This window comes from Bison bison, unplaced genomic scaffold (assembly GCF_000754665.1).
Source record: "Bison bison bison isolate TAMUID 2011002044 unplaced genomic scaffold, Bison_UMD1.0 scf7180017864077, whole genome shotgun sequence".
In the NCBI taxonomy this organism is placed as follows: domain Eukaryota; kingdom Metazoa; phylum Chordata; class Mammalia; order Artiodactyla; family Bovidae; genus Bison; species Bison bison.
Genome location: NW_011494649.1, coordinates 2,370,257 through 2,384,909, shown reverse-complemented (window position 1 = coordinate 2,384,909; position 14,653 = coordinate 2,370,257). Strand labels below are relative to the sequence as shown.

Genomic DNA, 14,653 nt, shown 5'->3' with positions numbered 1-14,653 from the left:
GCTTTCTTTCTTGTGGATACAACTTCCTCATTTAAACTCAGACCTCCTCCTAACTTTCTTAGCTTCTCAAAAGCATCAACTAAACTGATAAACTCTATTTCTATCTGTGTATCTCTTTTAAAAACTTCTTTCTCTTTAGGATTATATTAGATATTGTTTGATTTGATCACCAGTGATACACACTCCTTGCCTTAGACAAAACAAAGTACTGGTCACTGTTGATTAGGTCATTTGTTTTGTCTAAGGCAAGGAATGTATTTCACTGGTGATCAAATCAAACAATATCTAATATAATCCTAAAGAGAGAGAAGTTTTTACGTAGATAGAAATAGAGTTTATCAGTTTAGTTGATGCTTTTGAGAAGCTAAGAAAGTTAGGAGGAGGTCTGAGTTTAAATGAGGAAGTTGTATCAGCAAGAAAGCCATGTGCCACCACTTCCTGTTTTTTGACTATAGTTATTGATAGAAGGTTGTGGGTTTTGTGAGCGCTCCATTTTTAACTTGAGAAATGGCTTCCTTCCATTCCACAAGGATCACTTCCTTGTGGCTTCCCTTCTCCTCAAAACTATATCCTTACCTTTCAAAATGATGCCTCCTTTATTACACTCTAAAGATGTGACCCCTGAGTGACAAAAGAATTCCATATAACCATTAGGTAAAGGAATCTGCTATACTTGATGGGCTGTGTGGACTTCCATTCCAGTAGGAATAGTGGAATACAGGCTGAATTCACACTTTTTTCTGTTTCCAAGGTAACAACCCATACACTTAAGGTGAGTTAAGAGGAATACATCATCGTTGCCCTCCCGTCCCCTCTCCCACTCCCAACTGGTGTCATCCTGGGCAAGTTACTTAGCCTCTGTAACTCTTAGCTTCTTTATTTGTAAAATGGGATGCTAAATAGAATTGTTATAAAGACTCCATGAAACAATGCATACTTTATAGGTATCTTCATTTTTTAACCCTTAAAAAAAAAATTTAAGCCATTCTCGTCTAGCAAGCCATACAAATAGAGGCTGCAGGTGGCTTTTGTCTGTGGACTATAGTTTGCTGACCCTGATACAGATGTAGATCACTGATACAGTGTGCCTGACCAAAGGTGAAGCCTGGGGCCATAGAACAAAGCCAGACTAACTGGCCCACGCCAGGGCAGTTTTCCAATCTACTAAACTGCCTGCTACTCTGTGAGTTCAAGCTACTCTGGAAAATCCAAATTTCTGGACTGCGTGGACCTACTGTGTGACACATCTGTCTTACTGTAACCCAGAAGAGTAAACGTTAAAGGCATTCTATGCATCATGGCCACGAATAGTACTGTTAAACAGTTTAGTTTAGTTTAGTTTAGTTTCAGACAGTTTAGTTAAGCTGCTTCATGCAGACTAAGAAAAACACAGGGCTCCAAAATGGGGCCACACTGCTGCCCTTGGGTAGCACCAGGGCCCTGGATGCAACTCAGCATAGGAAGACCTGAGTGAAGACTCAGTGTATGTACTGCGTGTTTATGCACACGTGCACACTCACACGCACACCACTCCTATACCTCTGGGGCCAAGAGCATCGACTTCTTGGAAGCCCTTATCAGACACATCTCAGATGATTCATCAACGAAGCATAACTGCTCAATTTTTGAAAACAGTGGGTGGGACCGATCTCTTACACTTGCCAACTCCTTCTGTTTACAAAATAGGCACTCATTTTTAGCACAACACTAACCCCTTTCCTATTTCCCCATTTCTGAAAAGCTTCCTCATCCAGTGAATTTCAATAGAGTTCAAGGGCACTGCTGCTGTCCTTTCTACATGTATTCCAAATGCTGGCAAGCCTGAATGTACCACTGCTCCCCTTCCAGTATCATTATTCCCAAACAAGAGACTCTGAGGCCAATGATATTTGCTGCCAGCTGAAGGATAACAATTTTCTCTTCAAATCATTTCTAAGGAACGGAGACCATAACTCAAAGAATTTTGAAAACAAGTAAGTGACTGACAAGATGGAAGATGAGTGAGCCTCTACCCAGGGACCTCCTAGGATCATCAGAAGAGCAGCATTTCCTATTGACTTCCTCTTTATTGTGCCTGTTTTGATATCACAACATCCAATTTGGTCTTTCCTTAGGAGGCCAAGAACTGCCTGCTTCAGAGCCCCTAGAGAAGACAACTCAACATTTACCAGGAATGACTTGATAAATATCACACAGACCATCTTTGTTATGGCTAAGAGGAAAATTATCATCTTTGGTGGGTATGATTCAAACTTTTAGGAATGTATCTAAAGTAATAAAGCAATGAAAGTTCGAGACCATGCAGAATATTTGCAAAGGTACACTGCAACCTCACTCCAATTTGGTAAAATTTGCAGAAAAAGATTGAGAGACTCCAGAGAGCTATGCTGAGGCAGTTGTTTAAGACAGCAAATCTCCTGATAGAACAAGAAGCCCATATTTGTGACACGACAGTAATGATCAAATAACCGTAATATATGAACAGGATTTAGGGCAATGTGTTGATGAGTCTGTTGTTCTAATTCCGTTTCTGCCTACCCCTTATGCAGGCTGAATTGTAAAACACTAGAGAAGGCATCTGGTAGTCTGATCTTGGCTTATAGCATTCCTCATTTTTTAGATTTATCTTTACCGAATGGCTATTTACTAATTTGTTTGCAAACACTGTGATTATAGGCAATACTGTATTGCATCTTTTTGGTGGTAGGATAGTGATAACCATTTACAAAGGTAAATATTAAGAGAGGGACTTTACCTACAATTGGAACAAACAATCCACCACAAAGTGAAGGTAATTGCTGTAAACTAACAATGAAAATTACTGTCCTTTCTGCAAACAGCAATTTAGCAATAAATGCCCTTTTAGCAATGCAGTGCTAACCTCATAGTAATTCTTAACAGTCTCTATTTTGATTTTTCAAATGAAAGAGGCATTCCCAGGAAAGTAACCAAAGGGTGGTGAGTCCCTTGCTAACCTTCTCCAATTTTCATTACATCTCCACAGCCTACTTAAAATTGGAGGGTGAACTAAATCTCATAGTTGACTTTTTTCCTTCTGATAAGTTTGCAAAATTATAAGGGACATTGTTTGCCCTAAAGCCTTTGTAAGACTAAGCTAATTCTCACATAGTCATTCATTCATTTCAGGAAAACTTTATTGAGATCAGCTATAGGCAAGCACTGTTTTGGATTTTGTGGTGAGGGGGAGAATAAGGAAGAATTAGACATTAATCCTGCCCTTGTAGGGATCAGTGTTCAACAGGAAACAGAATATATATGCCTAAATAATGGAAGTATGTGTGCTGTGCTGAGTTGCTAAGTCATGTCCAACTCTTGGGAGAGCCCATGGATGGTAGCCCACCAGGCTCCTCTGTCCATTTTCTAGGCAATACTGGAGTGAGCTTCCATTTTCTACTCCAGGGGATCTTCTCAATCCAGGGATTGAACCCATATTTCTTGTGTCTCTGACACTGGCAGGCAGACTCTTTACCACTGCGTTACCTGAGAAGCCCTAAATAATGGAAGTGCTATTTGCTATAAAGGCTACACCAAAAAAAGAAGAAAGGGAGATCCTTCCCTCTATCTTGGAGGATCAGAGAAACCTTTTTGGAGATGGCATCTGGCCTGGGTCTTAGAGGAATGTCAGGATTCAGAAGCACAGGGATGGTACGGGAGTGGGGTGGCCCCCACTGGGTAGTGGAAAGGCCAAGATGATACGCACAGTCCCGGTGGCCTCTGTGGCTGATGCAGAGGCAGTCTGCAGGGAGATGAAGGGAAAATGCAGATTGGAGCAGGTGGCACTGTACTGATGGCTCATTCTAGCTCTTGTGGTCTAAATAATCACACTGAATTTTTTTTTTCTCAAGTTTTCTGAAGGTAAGAGAAAAAGTCTCATTGCAGTAGTTTTAAGTTCTTTAAAAAACAATTTCTTAACTAATTTCTTCCCCTAAAGTATACGGTAAAAAAGATACGTTAAGGAGTGTAAATTTTCCACTCCCATTCCACCCCTAGGCCCTGTGTCACACTCCCAAAGTAGCCACTGTCAACAGTTTTCTTGTGAACCTTCCCCACAAAGCCTATGTAATATACGTACATATACTCAATCTATCCCCATGCTCACTTCCACCCAATATTCAGTTTGCTTCTACATAATAACATCCCTGGAAAATTTCTCCATAGCAGGACATATAAGTCTATTTCACTCTTATAAATAGTAGTCTAATGGGAAATAGATGGGCAAACAGTGGAAACAGTATCAGACTTTATTTTTGGGGGCTCCAAAATCACTGCAGATAGTGACTGCAGCCATGAAATTAAAAGACACTTACTCCTTGGAAGGAAAGTTATGTCCAACCTAGAGAGCATATTCAAAAGCAGAGACATTACTTTGCCAACAAAGGTTCGTCTAGTCAAGGCTATGGTTTTTCCTGTGGTCATGTATAGATGTGAGAGTTGGACTGTGAAGAAGGCTGAGTGCCGAAGAATTGATGCTTTTGAACTGTGGTGTTGGAGAAGACTCTTGAGAGTCCCTTGGACTGCAAGGAGATCCAACCAGTCCATTCTGAAGGAGATCAGCCCTGGGATTTCTTTGGAAGGAATGATGCTAAAGCTGAAACTCCAGTACTTTGGCCAGCTCATGCGAAGAGTTGATTCATTGGAAAAGACTCTGATGCTGGGAGGGATTGGGGGCAGGAGGAGAAGGGGACGACAGAGGATGAGATGGCTGGATGGCATCACTGACTCAATGGACGTGAGTCTGGATGAACTCCAGGAGTTGGTGATGGACAGGGAGGCCTGGCGTGCTGCGATTCATGGGGTCGCAAAGAGTCGGACACGACTGAGTGACTGAACTGAACTGAACTGAATATTCCATTTCATGGAACTATTATGGTTATTTAACCAATTCCCTAATAATGAACTTGATGTTATTTGACTTTGCTATTTCTTGGTTTTCAATTCTTAATTACAAAAAATTTAGTTAAAGTCCTGGAAGGAATTAGGTTCAAGGGCAGTGAGCAATCTTAAATAGTACATGAGGCAAAGGCAAGTACACATAAAGACAAATATGAAGCAGTTCACAAAGCCTACTGGTTTTACAATATACTTGAGGCTTGTATAGGGTGTCCCAGGTGGCTCATGTGGTAAAGAATCCACCTGCCAGTAGAGAGCCACAGGAGACCCAGCTTAGGACTGGGAAAATCCCCGGGAGGAGGAAACGGTAACCCATTTCAGAATTCTTGCCTGGGAAATCCCATGGACAGAGGAGCCTAGCAGCCTACAGTCCACAGGGTCACAAAGAGTCAGATATGACTAGGTGACTGAACACATGAGGCATATATTATACTTGCTGAGACCAGGAACTTGACCACCCCTGATACACAATTTGGTATCCTTGGTATTCCTGAACTATTTCCATTACAAAAAAGATGGGTGATGGTTCTTGGTGGAACAGCAGTAAAGTAGTTCAAGAATACTGACTGATTTTACAAGGTATTTTGTATTACTGATTTTTTGTATTACTGATTTTTCAAGAGATAAGGGATTAACTTGCAAGTACCCATTGATAAGAATAAGATTTGTCTCAAGAAGTACATTAATAATGTAAGTTTGGCTTCTGAAGGCATCACTAAAAGGCAGTACAGTGTTTTAGGTCACTCAGGTTCTAGAGTCAAGAGATTCTGAATGCAACTCTGGCTCCCCTACTTTCTAAGGTGTTATTAAACATCAGTTACTTCATCATTAAAATGGGGGTAATATTTACTTCATAGTGTTGCTGTGGGGATTAGATGAGATAATATGGTATATATAGTTACCGTTCAACAAATGTTACCTACTATTTAGTAGCTACCTAGTTAATACTTTAGCAAATGCTTAGTACATAGTGTTACTATGTACCAGCCACTCCTGGTTATCTCTCCATCTCCCTCTCTCTCTCTTTCCTGCTCGTCTATACGCACACTCATTAGTTTCTTAAAGGAGCCTGATGGGGTCATTACTAATTAATACATGTTTTATTGCATGTCACTTTTCAAAGTGTGCTTTTAGACATTATCCTTTTTATTCTCATCACCACTACCTAAGTGAGACAGAAAATGGAAAACACCAAAAATAGGCAGGAGTAATAATCAACCAAAATAAAATTTAAATTATTACTCCACACAGATTATAATGTTATTTCACAACGATCATTTTGAACAGATAGTTTACAAACTCAGTGTTTACAATAAACTGTGATATCTCTTTGAGCTCCTAGGAATATCATGAATTACATTCTTCTTTTTCATGGTTTTAAACTTAAAGGTTACATGATTAAAATAATAATACATGCTAAGAAGTTAAGGAAAAATATAAAGCATTTATTACTTTATCAGCTTCTATATAGTGTAATTAACTTCTCATTAACCTGGCACAGTGAGATGACATGTTCTTCAGAGATTAATTTTCTATAAAATGTAGGCCTTTAATAGAAATCTTCAGAAAATGCAACTTTCCTGTTTTGGGAAATGGTAATGAGAAACGCTGGGCTGGAAGAAGCACAAGCTGGAATCAAGACTGCTGGGAGAAATCTCAGTAACCTCAGATATGCAGATGACACCAGCCTTATGGCAGAAAGTGAAGAGGAACTAAAAAGCCTCTTGATGAAAGTGAAGGAGGAGAGTGAAAAAGTTGGCTTAAAGATCAACATTCAGAAACAAAGATCATGGCACCTGGTCCCATCATTTCATGGGAAATAGATGGGCAAACAGTGGAACAGTGTCAGACTTCATTTTTGGGGGCTCCAAAATCACTGCAGAGGGTGACTGCAGCCATGAAATTAAAAGGTGCTTACTCCTTGGAAGGAAAGTTATGACCAACCTAGATAGCACATTGAAAAGCAGAGACACTACTTTGCCAACAAAGATCCGTCTAGTCAAGGCTATGGTTTTTCCTGTGGTCATGTATGGATGTGAGAGTTGGACTGTGAAGAAAGCTGAGCACTGAAGAATTGATGCTTTTGAACTGTGGTGTTGGAGCTGACTCTTGAGAGTCCCTTGGACTGCAAGGACATCCAACCAGTCCATTCTGAAGGAGATCAGCCCTTGGATTTCTTTGGAAGGAATGATGCTAAAGCTGAAACTCCAGTACTTTGGCCACCTCATTGGAAGAGTTGACTCATTGGAAAAGACTCTGATGGTGGGAGAGGTTGGGGGCAGGAGGAAATGACAGAGGAGGAGATGGCTGGATGGCATCACCGACTAGATGGATGTGAGTTTGAGTAAACTCGAGGAGTTGGGGATGGGCAGGGAGGCCTGGTGTGTTGCAATTCATGGGGTCGCAAAGAGTTGGACACAACTGAGCGACTGAACTGAACTGAATGTGAAATAACAAACAAAACAAAAGCCATCATTCTTCCATGCTAATATTTACTTTTAATTCCTAGTTTTGCTATAATGAATTTATGGGGAAGCTGTGCAAAGAGATTAGCAAGAGAGGAGGAGGATACAGTGCAGAGAGATTTCTTCAGCATCCATTGCCTTTCCCTTGGACCCCACTCTTAGGAAAACTCGATTAGATAGGAGCATCTCACCCTTACTTTGATGGGCTTCCCTGGTGGCTCAGATGGTAAAGATTCTGCCTGCAATGTAGGAGTTCTGGGTTCAGTCCCTGAGTAGGGAAGATTCCCTGGAGAAGGGAATGGCCATGACTCCAGTATTCTTGCCAGGAGAATTCCACAGACACAGGCTACAGTCCACGGAGTTGCAAAAAGTTGGATACGACTGAGCAACTAACACTTTGACACTGTGCCTCAGCACATCCCCAAATTGCTGCTTCAGGGAACAGCCCCATTATTTATTTATTTTTTTTAACAAAGAACATATACATTCAGAACAACTGTAAGCTGAGAGTCCCCATGACCGTATTTCCTGTTTCTTAAGATGCCAATATAAGGCCTCAGAAAGGCTCCGGATAACACAAATCCTCACAGTATTCTTATAATAGGGCAGAATTCACTGAATCAGATGTGCTTTAAACATGAATGATAGCCATTATAGTCAGGTCCCCCAAATAAGCCCCAGTCTCATCCAAGAAAAAGCAAGCACCCCAGCAAGTTTCCAGATGACCCCAGTGAAGAGTCTGGCACCCAGCCTCAGTGAGACACAGAGGAGCCTTCCCAGCTGCTTTTCTAAAGAAGCCTGGGCAGGCTTGGACTCCTTCTCGGTGTTGGCCAATAAGAGTCTGGAACAGGGCCCTGTACCACATGAATTATCTTCATCCTGCCAACTGCTTCTTGGCTTTGAGCAGCTGTGGGAGCAGCTGGTTTTACAACACAGAGTGAACCCTTGTTCTGAGGTAGGAGAGTTCTGCCTTCTGTGAAAAACTTGTAAGTTTGGGTCTCTATACAACTACCTTCAAGGGCTTTACCCTGAAGATTTGGTGTGTGGTGCTGGCTATTCATGGATCTTGCAAAGAACCAACCAACCTATGATGGTTTTATCCAGAGGAGATCTTCCTACAACTATAAAAGTCACCGTTATCTAAGTCTTCGCCTCAATAAGAAACTGAAGAGTCATAAGACAAGACTTCTCCCTGAACCAGTGTAACTAAAAATCAACCACGTTTCAGGAATGGTTGATGGAACGCTGGAATTTACTAAGGCTTCCCCTGCTTCAATAAACCTGTAAAGGGATTTTTTTTAAAGGCACAAAACTGCTAGGATAGTAAGAATAGGAGAGAAGAGACAATTACAAAGTTTCAGAAGCTGGAAAGCAGACAGATCTGAAAGTTAAATTTGCAGTGGAGAAAGCCAAGCCAGTTTACACCAGAGAATTCCCAAAAGGCCCTGGGGGCATTACTGGAAGTGGGCAACAATGAACACGATGAGCTTCAATAAAGAGGATCTGTCAAACTTCAAGAAATAGCCAAATTCCTCAGACCAGGTATCTACTCTGTAAATTGAGCTGACTGTTCCTCTCCCATATAGGCAAAAGATACATAAATATATTCTCTGAAGAGTATAAACTGTAAGTCTCCAAGTGAGAGACCCAGCACAACTTGTCGGGGAGGGGTACTGCAATGAAAACCAGGATTGGGTGCACATGCACAGAGATATTCCCCCAAGCCATTTCCGTCTACTTGGTCCCAAGAAAGACGGCAGCAACGTCCAGGCCTTACAGGAAGATCTCTGGGTGATGTGAACAGCCAAGGAGAAACTGACATGGCTAGTTCCCCAAGAAAAGGGCTACTGACAGCATCTTTAGTTAAGCTATTTCCAACAAGCCCCACTCATGTATACCAGATTTCAATTAGCCTCGTTCTCCCCCCACCCCCTGGCAATTCTTGAATACAGCAGACAGAGAGGGACAACCTGACATCTAAGGAAAGGTTCTAAAATGAAAGCGTCCAAAACAGAAAAGTCAACTTGCATCACAAGAGTACAATCATCAGCAGAACTCAGATTATAGAAACTCTGTAGGACAAATGGCCTAGTTTCTTGAACAAATAAATTGCACAGAAGAGAATACAAGAGAATGGGGGGCCTACAGACTCAGAGACTTAAACCACATACCAAACACTCATACTGTATGGACCTTATTTGAGTATTGATGTGAACAATCCAATTGTTTTTTTAAAATGAGATAATCAGAGCAATTTAAATATAGTTTCGATATTTGATGATATTAAGGAACTATGGTTAATTTTGGGGGTATGACATATTATGGTTATGTTTTACAGCCCTTATATATTAGTGAAATACACTGAAATATTTTTGAATGAAATGATGTCTTGGATTTGCTTCAAGACAACCTGGGAAAGGGGCTGACTAAACAAGCAAGGTCATGAGATAAAGGGAAGAAGGGAAGCTTTTAGATTCTCTAAACGAAGATCATGGCATCCGGTTCCATCACTTCATGGGAAATAGATGGGGTAACAGTGGAAACAGTGTCAGACTTTATTTTTGGGGGCTCCAAAATCACTGCAGATGGTGACTGCAGCCATGAAATTAAAAGACGCTTACTCCTTGGAAGGAAAGTTATGACCAACCTAGATAGCATATTGAAAAGCAGAGACATTACTTTGCCAACAAAGGTCCATCTAGTCAAGGCTATGGTTTTTCCTATGGTCATGTATGGATGTGAGAGTTGAACTGTGAAGAAGGCTGAGCACCGAAGAATTGATGCTTTTGAACTGTGGTGTTGGAGCAGACTCTTGAGAGTTCCTTGGACTGCAAGGAGATCCAACCAGTCCATTCTGAAGGAGATCAGCCCTGGGTGTTCTTTGGAAGGAATGATACTAAAGCTGAAACTCCAGTAGTTTGGCCACCTCATTGGAAGAGTTGACTCATTGGAAAAGACTCTGATGCTGGGAGGGACTGGGGGCAGGAGGAGAAGGGGACGACAGAGGATGAGATGGCTGGATGGCATCACTGACTCGATGGATGTGAGTCTGAGTGAACTCCGGGAGTTGGTGATGGACAGGGAGGCCTGGCGTGCTGCGATTCATGGGGTTACAAAGAGTCGGACATGACTGAGCGACTAAACTGAACTGAACTTGGTGTCTGAAATTTTCCATAACTGAGAAAAATGATCACTAGAATCCTCAGGGAAAACAATGAAATCATAAAACAGAAATAAAATAATATTAAAAAAGGAACATTCAAAGAATGTTTAAAACCTCCTGTAAATAAAAAATAAGAAAAAATAAAACATTCAGTAAAGAGTTGGAGAAAAACTTGATGGCATATCCCAGAAAGTACAGTGAAAAAGTATACAAATTAAATAAAGAAAAGAATAAAAAGTTAGAGGGCTAGTCCAGAAGGTCTAAAATCTTGGTAACAGTTTTAGAAAGAGAGAAAAAGAGAAAGAGCAGGAAGAAATTCATCAAGACAACAATGTAAGAAGATGTTCCAGAACTGAAGAGCATAAATTTCTAAAAGAAAAGCTGTACCAGTTGCCTGAGACAATGGATGAAAAGAGATACATAGCAAGATACATCATTGTGAAACTTCAGAACATTGGGAACAAAGAGATTTGGCAAGTTTCCAGGAAAGACAAAGTAAAAACAAAAACCCTGGCTATATATAAAAGATCCGGAATCAGAAGCATTTTGACTTCATAACAGAAAAAAAACTAGGAAGGAATGAAGCAATGCCTTCCAAGTTATGAAGGAAAATGACTGCCAATAGAGAGTTTATATCTAGCCAAACTACCAATCAACGATGAAGGCAGAATAAAAATATTTTTCAGATATGAAGGGCTCAGAAATTTTATTTTTATTTACCCTTTCTCAGCAGCAAAAAGGAAGTAAATCCAGAAACAGCAAGAAATGAAAATGCAGGGAACAAAGGATCTAGCAGAGAAGAAAGGAGGAGGGAATTACCAGGATGGTGGCAAAGAGAGATTCCAGAGTAAAGGTCTACTCTCCAAGCACCAGTTGCATTATCTCTGAAACTGGGAACGGACAGTAGTACCTGCCTCATAGACTCGTCAGGACTCAGCTTAAAACACTCTGAGTAGTTCCTGGCATAGAGTATAAGCCACAAGAGTTTTCTCATTATCCTCCTTAAAGAATTGACACTTTGTATATTACAATAGCTAAAAAGAAAGAAATCAATGTGAAACACTTACATCTGAACCAAACTTACTTCCAGCTTTGGAATAACTGAAAATTGTCACAAAACTATAGGGTTCTGGAGGTAAATAGGGTTGTGAGATTTTTTTTCTAGTGCAATTTTCTTGCTTCAAAGCACAGGGAATTCCAGCTCACAGTAGCTAAGTTACTTGCTGGACTACATAACCATTTAGAAGGAGAGACTAGCAGTCAGGTGTTTCATGCCAACGCACTGAAAATCACAAGTAACAGCTACTCAAACTCCATCCATGGCATCCTCACAGGGTCAGAGTTTCACATATACAAAAAAAATATCACCATAGAAATATTTTGTTCAACTTCTGTCATTTTAAAACCTAGCACTTGGCTCAGGATATACATACACAGAAAGACCACCCAGAAAGATTCGATCTGGGCAATAAAGAGAAGAGGCTGACAAAAGGAAGGCAACATATTAGATTCACTGTCCTACACAGAGTTTCTCTGATTCTAGGAAGGACACCTCTAATGGGTTTACACACAAAAGTAAGAATATTAATCCCTACAGCACAGCCTGGATGGAAATTTCTGATGCCTGAGTAGTGTGGGATGGGTAGCAATGTACTTCTGTCAGTTTTCTAAGTCTTTCTAAAGAAATAAACACAATTTGCAGGGTTAGTAGTCTTTCCAGAACTGCTTCCAAAGAAATGATGGATACAACAATGAGGACTACTGGGCAAACCCAGTGAAGAGTGGGAGTGTCGTCAGGGGCAAAAAGGCAAGATCCCAGGAGAAGGGCATTTTGTACCAGCCTCATCAGGCAAAGCACCACTGATACTCCTTTGAGGTGTGAGAGGGGAATCAGACTGGGTAGGAATTTTCCTCGTATGAACGATGACTGCAATGATCTGCCATCTCATTCCAACTGAAATTAAGCCCTCTGTACATTTGCAGAAAGTCTTCTTCAACAGTTTGAGATGAACTTATTGTGAAAGAAAACTGCCCATTTTCTTTTCACTGAATCTCAGGGAGAAAGTACACCCTATTTTCTCATCTTTAAAACACTGAAAACTTCTTTGCTTCTTGAACGTTTCTTACAAACAAATTTGCAGTTACCTTTGGATATAGTTTATATCCCACAGCAATTCAAATACCAAAGTGGTGACTGGATGGATTAAACACCTCTTAATATTTTCACCATTTAGCTGAGATTTAAAGTGACAAGTCAAGAGTCCAAAAATACAAGTGCTATTTTCAAATCTTTTATCCTTTTCACAAGTACTTATTTTGGTATTTTTGATTAATAAAATGATTTTCTATTTTTTTAGCTGTACAAACATTAGGTGCTCCTTGGAAAAAAACCATTCAAACAAACAATACAAAAGTATGCACTATAAAGTAGTCACACTAGTAAAACATAAAAAGAAGTAAGAACCATTTAAAAATATTTCCAATGTCTTCTGGGTATGAACAGAAACATACAGAAAATACAGTTTTTAAATGGAAAGTATGGCTGTGTCAACACTCACAGAAAAAGTAGGATTCCAGTGTTTGCCAGGGCGAAGGCGAGTCCTAAAATCCCACTGCCCATAATGGCGTTGCTTAGGTTAAAAACAGACATCCCCAAGGAGGTTGTTCCTGGAATCTGAACAGAGACACAGTCACACTAAACAAAACAGTCCTCCATAAAGATCATCACTCCAAAGCCTTTAAAGCACTATCAGGAACCAACAGGGAAATGAAACTCAATGAATTCTTTCTTCGTGGTCTACTTATTTTTTCAAAGCGGTTTCAGGAGACAATACACAGGCTCCAAGGAAAGTCTTGGTGAGTAAACAGCTATGCTTTTGGTACCATGCTGGATGAATTAAAAACATCTGTTGCAATTATTGTAATTTAAAAAATAAGCAAACTTTATTAAAATGACACTTACATAGTCATCACATTTCTTTTTTTCCAAGTGGCTGTTGGTGAGACTTCTTCTACTTTCACGATCAGAAATAAACTTGCTGTAAAGAGAGGCATAATGATTTAATCTCATTATAATGACTTGGAGCTTAACATCATGACTGAATGATTTATTATTTACCAAAACATCATGCATGAAAAGTTATCAATCAGTTAGCTAAGAGTTTATAGTCCTACCCAGCTGCTCTCACTGACTTATTTTCGTTTTTTTTCAGTCACGACTGTTCTTGTTGTTCAGTCACTAAGTTGTGTCCATTCTTTGTGACCCCATGGACTGCAGCACACTAGGCTTCCCTGTTCTTCACTATCTCCTGGAGTTTGCTCAAACTCATACCCATTGAGTTGTTGATGCCATCTAACCATTTTATCCTCTGTTGTTCCCTTCTCCTCCTGCACTCAATCTTTCCCAGCATCAGAGTCTTTTCCAATAAGTCAGTTCTTCACATAAGGTGGCCAAAGTATTGGAGCTTCAGCTTCAGCATCAGTCCTTCCAATGAATATTTGGGTTGACTTCCTTTAGGATTGACTGGTTTGATCTCCTTGCAGTCCAAGGGACTCTCAAGAGTCTTCTCCAACACCACAATTCAAAAGCATCAATTCTTCAGTGCTCAGCCTTCTTTATGGTCCAACTTTCACATCCGTATATGACTACTGGAAAAACCACAGCTTTGACATTATGGTCTTTGTCAGTAAAGTGATGTCTCTGCTTTTTAATACGCTGTCTAGATTTGTCATAGCTTTTCTTCCAAGGAGCAAGCATCTTTTAATTTCATGGCTGCTTTTAATTTTTGTCAGGATTAGTTGCTCATATTCTTGTTTTACCTAATAAACCAGAAGTGCTCCAAGGGCAGACACTTTGCCTCATTCCTTTTTACATCCCTCACTCTCAGTTCAGTTCAGTTTTTCAGTCATGTCCGACTCTTTGCGACCCCATGAATCGCAGCACACCAGGCCTCCTGTCCATCACCAACTCCCGGAGTTCACTCAAACGCATATCCATCAAGTTGGTGATGCCATCCAGCCATCTCATCCTCTGTCATCCCCTTCTCCTCCTGTCCCCAATCCCTCCCAGCATCAGGGTCTTTTCCAATGAATCAACTCCTCGCATGAGGTGGCC

The 14,653-nt window shown here is 40.5% G+C and overlaps 1 protein-coding gene across 3 annotated transcripts in view; it reads right to left on the bottom strand.

Annotated features, from left to right (window-relative positions):
• The window catches only part of SLC38A1 (solute carrier family 38, member 1), a 77,506-nt gene that overhangs the window by 32,814 nt on the left and 30,039 nt on the right, over nt 1-14,653 (bottom strand). For all 3 annotated transcript variants that reach the window (XR_825077.1, XM_010837534.1, XM_010837532.1), the window contains 2 exons: nt 13,502-13,577; nt 13,098-13,213 (listed from right to left, as the gene is read on the bottom strand). Coding sequence is in view for 2 of the 3 variants with exons in the window: in XM_010837534.1 (XP_010835836.1) it covers nt 13,098-13,213; nt 13,502-13,577 (192 nt within the window). In the remaining variant the exon portion in view is untranslated. The remainder of the gene's footprint in view (nt 1-13,097; nt 13,214-13,501; nt 13,578-14,653) is intronic.